General features: G+C 37.1%; 2 protein-coding genes across 5 annotated transcripts in view; one reads left to right on the top strand and one right to left on the bottom strand.

Annotated features, from left to right (window-relative positions):
* The first annotated feature begins 81 nt into the window (after window positions 1-81).
* On the top strand, window positions 82-3,228 carry LOC139161904 (prolyl-tRNA synthetase associated domain-containing protein 1-like). Its single transcript, XM_070741642.1, has 2 exons — window positions 82-315; window positions 2,363-3,228. The coding sequence occupies exons 1-2, from the start codon at window positions 217-219 to the stop codon at window positions 2,798-2,800; spliced, it is 537 nt and encodes a 178-aa protein (XP_070597743.1). The 5' UTR covers window positions 82-216; the 3' UTR covers window positions 2,801-3,228.
* A 601-nt stretch (window positions 3,229-3,829) lies between these two features.
* Window positions 3,830-18,938, bottom strand: part of CCDC88A (coiled-coil domain containing 88A) — a 94,085-nt gene continuing 78,976 nt past the window's right edge. For 2 of the 4 annotated variants that reach the window (XM_070734760.1, XM_070734759.1), the window contains exon 31: window positions 15,553-17,591. In XM_070734760.1, the coding sequence (XP_070590861.1) occupies window positions 16,602-17,591 (990 nt within the window). In that variant the 3' untranslated portion in view covers window positions 15,553-16,601. Of the gene's footprint in view, window positions 3,875-5,530; window positions 7,335-8,145; window positions 8,248-15,552; window positions 17,592-18,938 lie in introns of those variants that run through there. The other 2 variants (XM_070734762.1, XM_070734761.1) reach the window with 2 other exon arrangements.

Consider the following 18,938-nt stretch of genomic DNA (forward strand, 5'->3'; position numbering starts at 1 on the left):
CTGTCATTGCTAGGCAAAGTCGGCTCTTCTATGACATACGGACTTCAACTCCCAGAATTCCTGAGCAAATCATGCTAGCTCAGGAATTCTGGGAGTTGAAGTCCACATGTTATAGAAGAGCCAACTTTGCCTAACCCCGCTCTAGAGAAAAGCGTCTTCGCCTCCTGCTCAATTTTCCCGAACGGTTTGCTGCAAGTACGGCTGGCAAGCGCTCCAATGGCTGAGCCGCCTCCTCCAGCGAGGGGGCTTCGAGAGGTGCTGGAGGCTCACTTGGAGGGCCTGGGTATCCAAGCACTCAGTGTGGAACATCCGGAAGTGAGTGAAGAAGCAATGTGTATTATGTATTGGGAGGGGGGTTGGGAACGCCCAATAGAGAGGCTGATGTGCGGGGAAAGGTAGCTGCGTCTGGGACGTGGCTGATCCATCTTTTATATATATATATAGCATCTTTCAGTCTCGAAAGACCGTGGTATCATGCTCTGGAAATAAACTATATATGTACAGTATGTATATCTGTGTATATATATACAGTACAGACATACATACTGTACATACATATATAATTTGTATACACATTATATACACATATATACGTATACATATAATTATATACACATATATACGTATATATGTATATATGTGTGTGTGTGTATATGTATGTATGTATGTATGTACATATATATTCTGTTGGATCAAATCCCAGTAAGGGTATGCTAGCTGATGAGGCCAAAATAGCGCTATCCTAGTCTCCCTTAATTTTAAAAATTCAGCAAAAACTTGATATAGTATATATATATACACACACACATTTTCATAGATGTTCATGGGTATATGTATGTAAATTGTTGTGAGTTCAGGTTTTTCCCCGTATAATATTTTGAGTGCCTTTGTGACGTTTTGGCGAAATCACATTCACCATCATCAGGCTGAAGTTATTGGATTCGTGATGCTTTGAATTGAATATTCATATTCATATATGAAAATATTACAGGGGGAAAACCCCCTGTAATATTTCCCCCTGTAAGGCCGAAATAGTGCTATCCTAGACTCCCTTAATTTTAAAAATTCAGCAAAATCATGTGATATATGTATGTATGTATGTATGTATGTATATGTATATATATATATATACACACACACACACATATACCACTTCCTTTTTCCAAAAATGGAGAATAATGCAGCAGGTAGAGTGCTGTACTGCAAGCCACTGAAGCCGACTGTAGATCTGTAGGTCAGCAGTTCATATCTCATCACCGGCTCAAGGTTGACTCAGCCTTCCATCCTTCCAAGATGGGTAAAATGAGGACCTGGATTGTTGGGGCAATAGGCTGGCTCTGTTAAAAAGTGCTATTGCTAACATGTTGTAAGCCGCCCTGAGTCTAAGGAGAAGAGTGGCATAAAAATCAAATAAATAAGTCGATGCACATGAAGTGAGTCGGTCTGAGTTAATGGAATTTACTTCTCTGAAATAAGCCTGCAATAAAATTACAGGCTTGTTAGTTGTATCCGCCCAACACTAGACAAGAGTAGTATTACTAGATGGCAGCATCATGATAAAAAATGCCAAGTTTTATGGCCCTGGTACAGAAGACCTGCATAACACATTAAATTGTAAGCTACTTTAAGATGCAGCCGTGATCATGATCATATTGTCCTAGATAAGGTTTAAGACATTACATAAACATGGTTTCAGACATTACAGGCTACACACTTAAGACATAAATAATATGGTTTGTTTGCTGTAAGCCATTGTCTATATGAAGGATTAGCCTCACTGAGGGACTTTAGCCATGATGTCTGTTGATTGTCCAGATAAGTCAAATACATTATTATCTGACATCTTTAGTATAAGCATTTGTTAATGTTATAATAATTAAAACAATAAATGGGATGCTAATTGTTTTTGATACCTCCAGAGGCTTCCAGATTTCCTTTGAATGGCTGCAAATAATCTGTATCATTTTAAACTTTGTGAAAGATGTGGGATATTAACCTGGGCCAGGGGAAAGGATTTTAACTTTTTTTAAAAGTTAGTTATGTAAGCCAATATAATTGTTCTGCTGAAAGTCACCCTTGTTCATTGGTTTGCTGCCAAGTTTCAACAATATAATTTTTGGCACTGAAAAGATGGGTTCAATAATATACAGTAATTGCTTATTCTGAACTACATGATTAGAATTTATGTGGATATCTCAAGTAGTACTAAATTGAAATGTGCAGGACTGTTGCATTGTTCTTGTTTAATTCACTAGCCTTTACAAAGAGGAAATACTGCAGTGCTGTTTAAATGCAATTTGAAAAACATGTAGCAGGTAATAATAGTTCAAGGAAGTCACACTTCTTCACTTTTCTCTTCCAGGTATTTACAGTTGAAGAAATGATGCCTTATGTACAACACTTAAATGGAGCTCACAGCAAAAACCTTTTCCTTAAAGATAAGAAGAAAAAAAGCTTTTGGCTGGTGACAGTTCTGCATGATCGACAAATCAATTTAAATGATTTGGCAAAGAAACTGGGTGTTGGAAGTGGGAACTTGCGCTTTGCTGATGAAGCAGCCATGTTGGACAAGCTGAAAGTTGGCCAAGGATGTGCAACTCCCTTAGCTCTTTTCTGCGATCAGGGAAATGTAAACTTTGTTTTGGATGCTGGCTTTCTGGAAGGAGGTCATGATAGGATTTATTTTCACCCAATGACCAATGCAGCAACTATGGGCCTGCACCCAGATGATTTCCTAAAATTTCTGAAGTCCACAGCACATGAACCCATAATTGTGCATTTTGACGAAAGCCACAAATAATTTTTTTAACCCAATAGAGTAACTGGGTTGGAATTTGCATTAACATGCATAAATGATATCCTATCATAAATGATATCTTATATCATAGCAGCCCTGAGTCCCACAGAATTGGGGGCCTAGAAGTCAAATTAATAAATAAGAATATATTCAGAAAGGTTTTCTGAGATCATTGGAAAATAACAGGGATAGATCTCCACTCCTTTTAGTACATCTAATGCTGAGATTTATTACTTATTTGTTCATGATTTATAAGATTAGTACAATTGAATGTTTTGCTGCCTGTTTTGTTTCCTTTTAAATTTTTAAAAACATAGTTTTTTTGTATTTTATTGTATTGTGTATGCCATTCACAATCACTATGTGTGATAGGTAACTGTAATAAATATAAATAAACCCAGCATTCAGCATGTGCTGTGCTGCTCCATCTACTTTGTGTCATCACTCATTGTAGCTCTATTCCCTTCAAAAGTATAGACTGTAGTTCTTAAAGGCTTCTATAAGGGGCGGCATACAAATCTAATTAATAATAATAATAATAATAATAATAATAATAATAATAATAATAGGTCTTTTTCAATATAAAGTTTAGGAAAACTAATTAAAGTGCAAAGTATGTAATAGCTTCTTCTGAAGAGCCAACAAGTTCTTTCAAAATAAGAGAAAGATGAGAAAGAGAAAGTTATTTTGTTTCAAATTTTAATAACGTAAGTAGTGTACATGGCAAACATTACAAAACTCCTTAATAGGTATAAGAAAGGAAGTTACAACTTTAAATAACAGTTTCTGTATAACAGTGTTTAGTCTGTGTCACAGCCACATGCTGTTTTTTTCTTTTAAGGCAGTTCCATTCTGAACAATGTTTGAGTTATACATAATACAATATAGAGTTTACAGAGAATTTATATTGGCCCCATGTTGGAGCTGTGCCATCTCTCAAAATACAAGAATTTTAAGAAATAATGCATTCTAGAAAGAATGATTGTAGCTTTAGCAATCAGCAGCAACAGTGTGGGAATATTTTCATTGTATTACATCAAATTTGCAACTTTTATTTTGTAGCTGTTCAATGCTGTTCTGTATAAAGAAAAAAGCCCTCCCATTTAGTCTTAAAGGTGACTGGTTTCAAAGTGACACATTAATTGACACTGCTACAGATTTATATTTTTAAAAAATATTTTTTATGAACCATATTAATGAAAATTGGGAAAAAGAATTATGGCATACATTTTAATTTCTTTAGATTAAAAATTTGTGAAATTAGATAAGGAAAGCCAGTTATATTCAAATGTACTCTGGAAAGGAAAGCTATAAACAAACAAGGCTTTGGTTTTCCTGAAGAATACCTGTATCAAGATTCATTTGTCTTAAGTTATCAGCAGAAAATCATCTGGCATTTCACAAAATACATTTTTAAAGAGAGCTATGGAGACAAACTACATATAGTTTACAAATCTCAAACTCCCTGTTAGAAATATCCGTGTTCGGCTTCATTAAAACAAGGTGATAGTTTGTTTTATCTCTGGATTATGCCTAAATATACATATATAACTTTGCAATTCTAAACCAAACCTACTGCCAAAATTGGATAATTAAAAAAGGCATAATCTATTATTAACTTTTCCTAGGCAAGCCTCACTAATATTATGCTCTTGATCATCTTCATTATACCAGATGCGTCATTTGTACTACTTAAAATTGTATGTAGAAAAAGTTTGTACCTAAATCCAAATACAAAACAGGGTATGAATCACATACAAAACTGAAAAAGCAAGAAAAATAGGTACAATCAAAAATAGGCGCTTAAAAAACAGATGTTTCCCAAAACTGCAAACATTTTGAAACTAATTAATATAAAACAGTAGTTTCTTTGATAAATATTCAGATGTACAAGATTAGAATCATATCTGTTGAGAGTTTTCTGGTTCTCATTTTTCCATATCTGCAGGTAACAACAGTGGTTGTCCAGATGGCATAGCACAACTGAAGAAGCCCTTCATTACTGTGTTCTTTATAAAGAGACTTGCATACACTTTTTTTCAGTGCCACACAGCTTTTTATTCATCCAACCTCGATTTAACTTTATTTAGTACAACTGCTTTGGTATTTTCAACTATGGAACTAGTTTTGAAAATTGTCCAATGCTTATTAGATATATCTCTCCCACTAAATTTTTGATTACTGTAATTAATTTTAGCATTCACATGAATCGTTTAAGTTTTGTTTTATTTTTAATGTTACCAATCTTAACTTTCTTGAGAAGGCTGAGTATAAAGCAACTATATAATAAACAGTAATAATGATAGTCAATTTGAGGATCTCTGGATAGACATTTCATCAATAAAAATATGAAACTATCTCTCATTGCTGTGCCCAGTGTAAAACAGCCACTATAAATAGTAATGTGATTTGGCTCTTGACCATCTCAATCTACCCAAATCAAATGTAATGCCATTCTTATCTAAATAGAAAATGCTATCTGGGAAGCTTAAACTTTAGGATTTATTTATTCAAATTACTTTTTTTCCAGTAGGTTGAAATTGTATGAACTGTATGGAAAGATTTTCTGTCCTATATTTCTATTTTCGTATTTCATTTTCTGAGAAATGAAGGTGGTCACAAGTTTATTCTACTCTGGCTACTACATTCATACTTCTACAATTGTTTATTGATTTTCAGCTTGTTCAATGTACTCAATACTGTACTTTATACTTGTAAGATCAATTTCAGTGATTTTATTTTTTGTCATTGAAGACTTTAGGAAGGGATAATTATTTTTCTCTCCATACACTCATACTGGATTCACATTAAAAACCAAAACAAGGAAAGTTGTGTATTTACAGATATTAGCTAACTTTAATGATAGCTGATGATAGCTGCTTTAGTTGTACAGTACAGTTTGTTGTGAATTTTTAATATGTCTAAGATAATTTTCCCCACATTAAAATCGGGGAGAGCCTATATCATACACCATAAATTTTATGGTTGCAATTGTACAACATACTAACCCATTTTATTGAATTACTCCAGTTGTTCAGGCAATGCATTATAAATGCATTAATACACTATTACTGGCTGGATGTATAAATACAGAATCTATACCTTTGTGGGTTGTGTGAACCCAAATATTTTAATTTTTTCTGTTAAATCCTGATTAGAAATTGATTATGGCTTAATTTGTTATATTGATCAGGAATAAATCTAGCCAGGCACAGCTTTTTGAAGGTTATACTGTACATTGTATTGCTCCCAAACCAGGACGTCTAGTTGTTCTGTTTAGCTGACCCCTGTTGCTCTGTAGGTTACTTTTTATTTGGCACAGAAAAGGGCAGGATTTATTTTTATTTAAAAGAAATAACATTGATTGTCAGCAAAATCCTAGTGACTATAATTATCATTTTTAAAAAATATATACAATGTATAGACAATGGATCTGATTCAAACAAGTTATTGCAACTGTATTTGTGACTAATTTGGCTGAGATACAAATAATGAGATTAAAGTTACATATATATTAAGATTAAATAAATCATTTAAGGTTACATATGATACATATGGAAATATTAATAATTTAGTGGCTTGTAAGAAAATAAACTTTGAAATTTAATAGAAACCAGAATCCCTTGTACATCAGCAAAGATTAACCAAATCTAATTTCCTGTACTGTTCACATATAAATATTAAGAAAGTCTCAACTATTTTAATCAGCCTTAATGCATATTAAAAGAAACAATAATATGATAGTAACTCATTAAAACAGCTTGAAAAATGTTTGATGGATTTTTCCTATAAACACTTTTTAAGCCATTTATCTCAAAATATCAAATTAAAAATATAGATTAAATATGTAAAATGAGACCATTTATTTTGGATGGTTTCTATTGAAAACAATTTCATCCAACAAAAAGTAAATACTTTTTAGCATATATTTTTGTGACACAAAGTATCTGGAAAAGATGAATTAATCTGGGGGTCTATTAAGTATCCAATTATGTTTTAAGTACCTACTGTTCTTGCCCTATACATCAAAATAATCAGCAGTTTTGTTTTCCTAAGAATAACATCATGCATACCAATAAGACCGAAATGACAAGATGCATGTGGAGGTATTTTTCCTACCTGTATTTACAACAATTTCCACAATTTACAACAGTCTTTTTTATTTTAGATTTACAGAACTAAATGCTAGCAGAGCAGAAGTAGTAAGCAGCTGGTGAGACCATGTTCATAACGAAACTAGAATAGTAACTGTGTTCCTGAAGTAGTTCTTGAGACTGCACAAACCTTGGTCCTCAGAGGGATGAAAATTCTCTTTTAGAGCATAACAGTGCAATGTGCAATATAGTCTTTAAAAAAATCAGCAGCTGCTGGTACAGTTCCTTGATTCAAGGAAAGAAGATGTGCATTTCTTGACTGTTATATTCACGAAGGACTGTAAAATTTTTGACTTTAAAAAAAAATTGATTCCTATAGCCAAATACCTTGTTACTTCAGAAATAAAGGCTTCATACTGAGATACTGAAGGACACTTTTCTCTCTGTGTTCAATTTAAAAGCAGAAAGAAGAGAAAATGAAAGGAAAGCTAAGCTATAGAAGAGATCTAAAATTTGTTACTAGAAGAATTAGCAAGATGCAATAGTAGCAGTTTAAGCAGCAACAAGGAGAAAAGGGGGTCGGGAAACCTATATAGAAAATATTATATAGCATCATCTGGTTGTGAGAAAGTACAAATATTGTATTCGGTTAAATTATAGAAATTGAACCTTTAGATAGGATTGCAGCGTAAGATGTTTGATTTTCTTTTTTGCCTATACATGTATCATATGCAGAGTTGGACATGCTGCAGTTCTGTCAAGAAATGCAACTGGCAATACTAATGTTTCTAGTCCCCAGAATAGGAGAAACATACTGCAAATATGTTTTTAGGAACCATAATAAGGAATGTCCTAAATATTCCTATCTTCTTCTACATAGTATGATTGGAATTATACAAAAAAATAAAAACAACAAACACTTCAAGTAAGAGGCAATCTGCTTACAAAATACCAACGATAGAATCCTGCTGTTTTCAGTACAGAATCTGAATTGCACTGATCATAAGTTGCTATCTCACTGAAATGTAATTGGTAGTATCCCAGTATTTACCGTAGACAAAATAGAGCATCATCGCTCAGAACAGTTGAACATAATAAGCATGAGTGAGCCCTGCTCCAAAAAAACTATACCAATGCTATATAGAAAGCACTACTGGCAACTGTTAATGCAGTGTGCATTGTTCTTATTTATTAATTTCTTCCCTTTCTCGGTAAATGAAAATGATCTCATTTACACACTGGGCAAAAACTCACCACGTGGCCCACATCTCATGTTGTAGGGGCAATTGAATTAGGAGCTTTCTTGCCCCCTACAACTGCTTTTTGAATGTCTGTTTTCTGGTTTTGCTTCCACATCTGCAGAAGAAAAGCATTTTGTGTTACTTGTTAACAATTAAAATTAAATGTTCTCACATTGCAATAACATTGGCAAGCTTCATTTGTACAATGTTTACAAAAATCAAGGAGAGAAGCAAAAAAAAGGAGAAATAAGGAAAATAAGGAACACAGTTGATATATGTACAGATTTATTAATACTTTTTCTTGCAATAAGAACTGAGAATTTATCACTTGGAAAAGAACAGTTCTAAATATAATTCTTCAGTGAAATAACAAAAACATTTATGGACTTATGTGCATCAGCAAATATATATACAGTGATACCTCTACTTACGAATTTAATTCATTCCGTGACCAGGTTCTTAAATAGAAAGGTTTATAAGAAGAAGCAATTTTTCCCATAGGAATCAATGTAAAAGCAAATAATGCGTGCAATTGGGGAAACCACAGGGAGGGTGGAGGCCCTATTTCCTCCCAGGAGATTCCTAGAGAGGCCCTATGGAGGCTTCTCCCCACCTTTTCCGGCCCTGTTTCCCCCCCAGGAGATTCCTAGAGAGGCCCCACAGAGACTTCTCCCCGCCTTTTCCGGCCCTGTTTCCTCCCAGGAGATTCCTAGAGAGGCCCCACGGAGGCTTCTCCCTGCCTTTTCCGGTTACAGTTTCGGAGGCTCAGGTTTGTAAGTGGAAAATGGTTCTTAAGAAGAGGCCAAAAATCTTGGACACCCGGTTCTTATCTAGAAAAGTTTGTAAATAGAGGCGTTTGTAGGTAGAGGTACCACTGTATATAGGATTTGTTCATTTTATCAGGTATAAAGCTGAAAATCATCCTTGCATGCAGGGATAATGGAACATGCAAAACTCAGTTATCTGAAATTAGTTCTTTACTTAGAAAAGCAACATTGCAATTATGTATTGCACTGTAAGTAAGACAATTATCTTCTTTCTCAGCAACTTAGTATCTTCTTTTCAAAGTAACAAGTGGATGCTATAAGTATAAGCTCCAACTGGTATTAAAGCAAATGAAGTGTGGTGCTAAAGTTATTGGGTGTTTTTTCTCCACTGAAACTGAGACTAGTCCTAGGCTAATTGTTACCATCTTCGAAGTACAGTACGGTACTTTATTTTTACTAACTATTATTTTTCTCTGTCTGGCTCTACTTAGATCAAGTCCTAGGTCATAATAATAATAATCAATAATAATAATAATAATAATAATAATAATAATAATAATAATAACCACAAGTTTGGACTTGTGGTTAAGGCAACAGGCTACAAAGCCTGAGTTCAAATTCTGCTTTAGCCATGAAAGTCAGCTGCGTAACTTTGGTCCAATCAATCCCTCTCAGCCCAACCCATCACACAGGATTTTTGTTGTGGAGAAAATAGGAGGAAGATGTGTTGGGTATGTTTGCCATCTTGAATTATTTGTAACAATAATAATTTAAATATAACAAATGAATAAGAGTTGGCCTTCTCCGGGTCCCGTCGACTAAACAATGTCATTTGGCGGGACCCAGGGGAAGAGCCTTCTCTGTGGCGGCCCCGGCCCTCTGGAACCAACTCCCCCAGAGATCAGAATTGCCCCCACCCTCCTTGCCTTTCATAAACTTCTCAAAACCCACCTCTGCCGTCAGGCATGGGGAAATTGAAATATCTTCCCCAGGCCTATATAATTTATGTATGGTGTGTTGTGTGCATGTTTTTTAAATTATGGGTTTTTAATTTCGTATTATTAGATTTGTATTATACAGTGATCCCTCGATTAGCGCGGGGGTTACGTTCCAAGACCTCCCGCGCTAATCGATTTTCCGTGTTATAGTGGTGCGGAAGTAAAAACACCATCTGCGCATGCGCGCCCTTTTTTTTCCATGGCCGCACATGCGCAGATGGTGGAGTTTGCGTGTGGGCAGCGGGGAAGACACAGGGAAGGTTCCTTTGGCCGCCCAACAGCTGATCTGCTCCGCAGCGCGGAAGCAGCGAGGAGCCGAAGATGGAGTTTCCCCGTTGCCCAGGCAAAGGGGAAACCCCATCTTTGGCTCCTCGCTGCTGCCGCGCTGCGGAGCAGATCAGCTGTTGGGCGGCCAAAGGAACCTTCCCTGGGTCTTCCTGCTGCCCAGGCAAAGGGGAAACCCCAAGAGAGCCAAAAGAGCACCGGGCCGGTTGGTTCCCAACCAAAAGAGTTTACCCCGATTGTCCTCGGTGGGGGAAAACAGCGCGTCGCCAGGCTCCCCATCTTCAAGAGAGGCGCGACGGCTAGCCAGGATCCACGCAAGGGAGAAAAGGCGCGCGCTCCCAGCCGCTGCGCCCCGCTTGGAGAGCAGCGGCGAGCAGAGCACAGAAGACGACGAGGCTTTCGAGGGCTCCAAGGCGGGCGGCGGCGCGTCCTTCGAGCACGCCGGCGGCGACCCCAAGCTGAAGGCGGCCACCACACACACACACGCCGCCGCCGCCATCCACCCCGCCGGGTTCCCTGCTTGCTACCTCTTCGCTTTCTCCCGCCTCCGAGGCCGACCAGCCCAAGCCGCAACAGACACACACACACATACACGCACTCCCTCTCTCGCGCTCACACAGACGCACTCAGACAGAAAAGAAAAAAAAAATCCCCAAAAGAGAGGGACAAGAGGCAGGCACAAAGCGGGGGCACAAGGGGAGCTGCCCGGCAGAGGTTGCTTTTTTTCTTCTCGTGGGCAAGTGGAGGGGGGGAGAGAGAAGGAAAGAGAGAGAAGGAAAGAGATGAGAGAGGGAGGAAGAGAGTGTGAGAGAGGAAGAAAGAGAGAGAGAAATGATAGAAAAAAGGGGAGAAAAAAAAGAGAAACGAGAAAATGATTGAAGCAGAGAATGACAGGAAAGAAAGAGAAAGAGACAGAGAAGTGACTCTTGATGATGACGTATGACGTCATCGGGTGGGAAAAACCATGGTATAGCAAAAAAACCGTGGAGTATTTTTTAATTAATATTTTTTGAAAAACCGTGTTGTAGCGTTTCGCACTAATCGAGACCGTGCTAATCGAGGGATCACTGTACATGGTTTCTATCACTGCTGTGAGCCGCCCCGAGTCTACGGAGAGGGGCGGCATACAAATTAAATAAATAAATAAATAAATAAAACAAAATACGAACAATTATTAATATGACAAAAATTAACATACATAGCAGCTGAGCAACCACTATCATAACCAAGTAGTGGATCCCTGCACATCTTTGGGGTCCCAGGTCCAGGCCTAGAATGAGGACTTCAGGACCTTATGAAAGCTGGGGCCATTCTTCAGAGGAAGAATGTTTAATAAGCCATGCACAACCACAGAAAAGGTCTAGTAAGCTCTACCAACTAACATTCTTTGACTGACGGAACCTGATATGCAGGGGCAAAAATAGCTGGGGAAATGGTCCCTCAAATAACCTATGTCTTTTAAAGGTGACCACCAACACCCAGAATTGTATCTGGAAGCACTCTGGCAATCAGTGCAACTCATAGAGTAGTTGTGCTACAGGTGCCAAATAACTGGTACCATTTACTATCCATACTGCTTCATTGTGCAGCCGTTGAAGTTTTTTTGAATGCTCCTCAAGGGCACACCTACTTTCAGTGCATTATAATAGTCCACAGAAGATACCATAAGGGCATAATGTAAGCACCTTTGGTCCAAGAATGGATGCAGCTAGCATACAACTTCAAGATGTGCAAAGGTCTTCATAGCCACAGTTGTTACCTACTCTTTGAGCAGGAGCCATGAGTTTAGAAGGATTCCCAGATTACACACTGGGTGTTTCTGTGGCAGTGCTGTCCCATCTAAGATCAATGATAGAAGTCTCTTGGCACCAGAAAATCCAAACACCCATCATTACCCAAGTCTTGTTTGGATTGAGTTGGAGCCTGTTGTAGCTCATCTAGGTCCCCACAACTTCCAGACATTGGGAAAGGGCATCCATGGTATCACTCACCCAAATTGTCAGATGGCTACTCACCCAGGGGCCTCATGTATACATTAAACAAGATATGAGAAGGGATTGAGCTCTGAGGCACTCCACAAAATAGGAGCTACATATTGGATCTCTCTCCCATTGACAGCAACTGGAATCAGCTCAGAGGAAAAAGAATCAGCACAACACTGTGCCACCCACATCCAACTCTCAGAACTGGTTCAAAAGGATACAATGATCAAAAGCTGCGGAGAGGTCAAAAAGATCATCAACGGATGCACTATCCTCATGCCATTCTTGCCACATTTCATCCGAAAAATGACTAATGCTGTTTCCATCCCATTTTTTCTTTTTACGACATGACTTCACCTTTTAGGATGAAGTCGGGGCAACTAAATGGGCCTGAGTATTTACTGGCCAGATGCCTTTCCTGACACCTATGCAGAGTTTGCAGGAGATATTTTCTTTTTGCATCCTAATAAAGAAACATCTGCCACTGCTTAGGATTGAACTCTCAACCTTATGAATGGGAGGTAAGTATCTTCACCCCTAAGCCACTATGCCATTCCCATTTCCATCCCATATCCCACACTAAATCCTAATGGAGCCTAGGCCAAGGTCTTGATAACATGTCACTAAATCCTAATGGAGCCTAGGCCAAGGTCTTGATAACATGTTTCATTCAGAGCCCATTGAAACTGCACTTCAACTATCTTCTCAACTATTTTCCCTAAAAAAGGAAGATTGGAAATTGGCTCGGTTGAGCAATGGACCCTTAAGAGCTCATGGAACTCCTCTCGCTCAAGAAATAATTCACCACCACCAGGACCCAATCACACATCCCCGTGACAGCCTTGACCAGCGAGAAAGGCATGGATCTAATACAGGCAAGAACCCACCTACTTCCTCAGGCTCAACAGATAACGGTACAAGACCTAGCCTCCATAGCCAGCACTGACTTTGCTTCAAGGCAGAGTCTGCAACAGAGAGAATCTGAGCAACCTTAGCTGTCAGATTCATAGCATATTCTTCACAGCAACCTTTTAAATACAGAATTACTCCTTATAAGGAGGGTCTTGGTTACCCTAAATAGGTCCAACAGACAACTCTGCAGATGCAATAAGGTCAGAGAAATATATTTTTCCATCCTTTCTGCCACAAGATAGGCTCTGAAAGAAGTTCTAGCCTGTGTTTGATGAGGTTTGCTCCTTGTCTTCCAGTGGTGTGTCAGCCATCTTTTTAGCTGTTTAATCTCTCAGCTCTTCCACACCCAAAATCCAGCTGGGTACATCTCAGGAAGGAGACACCCTGCCCCCAAGCCAGGTGTCAGTAATAAGTGGTAGCCTGGCCCTCTCAAGCAAAACCATAACTCTAAGAGTGCCCTGTCACCATTTTCCATCTTAATTTAATTTAATTTATTAGATTTGTATGCCGCCCCTTCCAGAGGCATCATGTTGCTTTCATCTCATTCCCAAAATCTGTTGCAGCTTAAAATCATTTTAGCCATTTCAGTACTGAACACTACCTGCCTTTTTAAGCAGGTAATAACAAGTGATTGCCATTCCACTTTGGATAGTAGAGAAATCCTATTCTTTCAAGCCAAGGTTTTCTCCTTTCCCACAGTAATGATGAACCTTTTCAGCACCAAGTGCTGATACTGAAGTGCATGTGCACACACGTGGAATGCCAGAACCCGTAAGAAAGCAGCTGGCTGGTGCGCATGCACACTGGACCAGCTGCCCAGTGCACATGTGCATAATGGAACATGTAAGAGCAGCTGGCAATGGCACACATGCCCACAGAGAGGGCTCTATGTACCACCTCTGGCACGCATGCCAAAGGTTCACCATCACAGGATTTTAAGATCTCTGCAAGAAAGAGTAGGGGGTTAGGGTTAGACTCTTAGCAGGGATATAGGAACTTATAGCTGTAAACTATATCAGAGATAATATTACAATAAACTGCATCCACTGTTTTTTTTTCCTTTTGAATCTGTAAATAACTATATATAAATAGTTAATTAGGCATTTCAATTTTCAGAAAGAAATTGCATTTAACTTTCATGGGGGCCATGAATTTGACATCTGTCATGGCCGAATTGTGTTGAATGGTATGCATGTGTGTTGGTTGGACGTTTGAGTTCTGGGTTTTTTAACTGGGGTTTACAGTCTTAGATATTTATATTTGACTTCTTTTTATTGTATTCGTATCTTTTTTATATTGTTGTAAGCCGCCCTGAGTCCTTCGGGATTGGGTGGCATAGAAGTTGAATTAAATAAATAAACAAACAAACTTTGTAGTCATATGGAGGCTATAACAATTTGTTAATTATGGTGGTCCAGCCTTTTGGCTTGCCTAGGCTGCACAGAGTGAAGAGGAATTGTTAATAATGTTAAAAGTTTATGATCTTGTGGCGCTGCATTACTAGCTGTCCAGGGCCTCATGCAATCTGTAACAATGTATCTGAAACTTTAGTTCTCTAAAGCAGTGATTTTCAACCTTTTTTGAGCCGCGGCACATTTTTTACATTTACGAAACCCTGGGGCACATTGAGGGGGGGGGGGGGCGCTAAAAAAAGTTTGGACAAAAAAATTCTCTCTCTTCCTCCCCTTCACTCTATTTTTTTCTCCCTCCCTTTCTCTTTCTTCCTTCCTTCCTTTCTCTTCCTTCCTTCCTCTTTTTTGCTCTCTCCCTCTCTCCCTCCCTCCCTCTATGTCTTTCTCTCTCTCTCCTTCCCTCCCTCTCTTTCTCTCTCTCTTGTTTTCTTTCTCTCTTTCTCTCTCTTTCTTTCTCTTGTTCTCTCTCTCTTGCTTTCTTTCTCTCTCTCTTATTCTCTTTCTCTCTCTCTCTTTCTTGCTTTCTCTCTCTCTTGCTTTCTTTCTCTCTGAGCTTCGCGGCACACCTGACCATGTCTCGCGGCACACTAGTGTGCCACGGCACACTGGTTGAAAAACACTGCTCTAAAGATGCATAAAAAATTAGATCCTTCTAAAATAAAGCAATAGAAATTTCAAGTAATTCTGGAAGAGTTTTTAAAGGCTGTGATTCTTAAATATGATAGCACAGGCTACCTTAGACTAAGCAAGACCATTACACTATCCACCTCATATGTCAGTTCATAGTTCTAAGCAGAAACTTTACAATATCTTAGAAAGGAATTTTTTCCAGATGTAGAGATGTACAAAATTCCTGAAACCATTATTTTATACCATATTAAAAATGTATAGCTTATTATATGCAGCTTGAATTATGATATAGGATTTAATTATACAATGAGAAACAAATGAACTAAGAATTTGAGCACAACTAAAACAATCTGCTGAAGCCAAGATTTATATATGAAAGATTTTGATAACACTTTCTAATTAGCTATTGTATTCAATAAAAAGAAAAATATATATTGCTGTTCCATTTTATTTTTTATTTTAACATAGTGTCAGAATTAATGCTATATAATAAAAATTCTGATGTAGGCCTACAGACAACACAACACAGGAGTACATAAGTGCTTCAAGCATGAAATGGAAAAGAACAGAAAAAACAAAGAAATGAAGCAGGTTTGTCGTTTCCGTGCAACTTTGCCCGTTATATATTGTTACACAAAACCAAAGTCATCATTTAGGCTTTATTTAGGCAGTTACACTGAATTATTCTGACTATGACATTTCTTTACGATACATTATAAATTAGCTACAGTGCAGACTTTCCTCCTCATTTTTTACTAGCCTGAGTGGGAAAAAACAGAAAAGGCTCAATTCAGGCCAAGTAATATGAATATAATACAACATGAAGCACACTTAATTTGGGGTGTGTGTGTGTGTGTGTGTGTGTGTGTGTGTGTGTGTGTGTATGAGAGAGAGATAGAGAGAAATCCAAACAAATATTTTGTGGAACTTATTTCTGGGTGTACACACATAAAACTGATCTGTAAATTATAAAGTGGTAAAACAAATTCGGGACAACCAAACAATTCTATTTATATTAAACCAGTCTGAATAGCTGAATTGGACGTAAAATATAATCCACATAAAATTGCAGCATCTGAATGGAAGAGAAACTGTCCAAAAATCAGTAATTGCTGTAAATCGTTGTAATTGCTAGACTGTAATTATCTTTAAAAATGTTGTTTCTGGCATGGCACCATGCAACTGGCTAGCATGCATCCAGTAACATCCATAACATATTTTTAACAAATAGAAAATTAAAAAAAAATCAGTTAACTTGCATTAAGATTTTTGATGAGGCATGCAGCAATTACTCATTGCAGTTAATACCCCATGCAAACTTTAGCATGGCTTGCTACATTCCTTCTCAAGCTAAGAAAAAAAGTGAGTTACCGGTAGTCACTTTATTAAAGGAAAGAAAAATCTTAGTATCTTTTCTATTTAATTAATAAGCTACAAGTCCATTCCTATTTTATCAGAGGAAGTTACTTAACTGTATAGCTTATTATACACAACCATATTCATACCAAATAGTTTGGGTGTCTTCATCAGTTGACAAAGGGGATTCACTATCATTATGATCTCTATGCACAGGGCTTTTACGCTTATTGCTGCTTTGTGTGACATCTACTTTTTCATTATCAGATTTCTGATTTTCATAAGGTTGTTTGTGATCCTTCTGTGTCAATTTCTCCAATGAATGAAGTGATTTAGCTGTTCTGGTTATTGATGTTTGAGGTAATCCACTAACATCACAGACTAATTCAGTATTAAGTGTCAAAAATGGCATGGAAAAATGGCCTGAAGATGATATGCCTACTTTATCATTATTTACATTACTGAGAGAAAATGTTTTAGTAATAAATTTGGTCTTTGTTTTGGAATCGCTAAGCCTTTCAGGTATATTCAAATGAGCCGGTATAGTAACATTAACTAAGTCATTTTTGGGAACAGTATCTGCATTATCAGGAGCATAATAAAAAATAGAAGATTGCTGTTGAAGATTGTACTCACTCGAAGATGATATACTACTTTGCTCAGCTGTAGCTGGAGTTGGATCAACAAATATTGGCTGCCTAGTGTCCTTAGATAAAAAATCATGGATACTGGTCCTCCGAGTAGTTCCTTCTGCTGTTGAAATCACACTGCTTGCCCGAGGTAAAGTAGCATAGGGATTGCAGTCTTTTGATTGTTGCTGTGACTGAACGTTTTCTTTAACAGACCTGACCTTTCCTTTAGTGCCTGCAGCGTAGGTCTCCAAAAGGTTCAAATCTTTAGAATCTTCTGTTCTGTTTAAATTGAACCTTGCAAGAGGCTCTTGCTTACCTAACTTTCCATCAGATAATTCTGTTGTATTTCTTACACTCTGTGATCTGACAATACCACTACTGCATGGTGTCTGTTTGCTTAGTTTTTCTCTTCTTGTTAATTCAGCATTTTCTGAAAAAAATTTCATTACTTCATCCAAAAGATTATCTTTGCTTGAAGACTTCAGCTGCAAAAATAGAAAAAGAAAATGAATATAAAAAACACATACAGTTTTCCCATCAAATGTATACAGATCCTGAACCCATCTGCCTAGCCCCCATCTCTCCACTTGTGGATACCCTGCATTTCGCCTAACAACTACATTGCATAGGTCCCAAACCTTATTCCAGAAGAATTATGGCATATTATAAAAAATGTTTTGCCTGAATCTGAATTACAAAGTACAGTATTGCTGCTTGTAAATGAACTGAGAAAATTATTGTTTTTACTTTAAGAAACCTGAAAACATAGCATAAAACATTAATTCTAAATTGCCAGTTTATTTATTGAAAATATCACAATTTACTGAGATATACTGACAGTTGCAAGAACCAATTTGAGAAAACAATGAAAAAAGGATCCTAGTAAATTATGTCAAACTGGAAGACAAAATTGGAGAACATGTAGCAATGGCAAAATTAACATTATATATTCATAACAGACGTCTAATCAAATGTAAGTAATTGTTAAAAACTGTACTCTTTTGCAGGACCAAACCACAAGCTTAAAAATAATTGATTATCTATTTAATTATAGCAGCTAAAATAATAATTGTGCAATTCTGGAAAACTTTATAGAATATAAAAACTGAATTGCGAATGAGTAAAGCCTCTTCAATTGCCATACTAGAAAAAAAACACAGATAAATTAATGAGATTTCAGAATCAGGAATCACAATTTTATTAAACTTGGTTGGATTTTTAAGTTTATCTTAATAATAGATTAGAATCTGATGTACTATTTATATATTATAATTGTTCAAATGTATAGCACTTAGTTTTTTTATTTACATACTAATATATAGTTTTGTATTTTCTGTATTTTTTAAACTATATCTTGGAATTATGTTAATGTAAGTAACTTATAAAGTAAAAGGAAAAACAAGCAAGAGACTACTTTTCCTTAATAAAGAAAGAGAAAAAATGAATGAACTAATGAATAATATTCTATGTTTGGAAAACTGGTAATGAATCGTTTAGTAAAAAGCCATGCAGGGCTGGTGTTTGGATGCAGGATATGTCTTGAAGGAGTATTAAGACTATATGCCATCTGATCGTATTTGATGAGGTTGATGCCATAAGGTCCAAAGAAAATGTATACTAGGGAGAAGTTATAGAAAAAAACCCTGAAAACTAAAGAGAAGCTACAGAAATTATAGTAGCTGGGAAACTTCCCAAAGGTAATGGATTACCACCAAGGCCACTAGTTTCAATCTCATAATTTTGTGATGGAGATGGTGCAGAGTGCTAATCTGGCCATTCCCTTTGAGCAGCTACCCTGTTTCCCCGATAGTAAGACACCCCCGATTGTAAGA

This window comes from Erythrolamprus reginae, chromosome 1, assembly GCF_031021105.1.
Source record: "Erythrolamprus reginae isolate rEryReg1 chromosome 1, rEryReg1.hap1, whole genome shotgun sequence".
NCBI lineage: Eukaryota > Metazoa > Chordata > Lepidosauria > Squamata > Dipsadidae > Erythrolamprus > Erythrolamprus reginae.

Excerpts from the sequence above, each read along its gene's own strand:
- LOC139161904 (XM_070741642.1), top strand. The coding sequence starts at position 217 with ATGGCTGAGCCGCCTCCTCCAGCGAGGGGGCTTCGAGAGGTGCTGGAG. Across the intron at positions 316-2,362 it reads TCAGTGTGGAACATCCGGAA|GTATTTACAGTTGAAGAAAT; the intron begins GTGAGTGAAGAA and ends TTTCTCTTCCAG.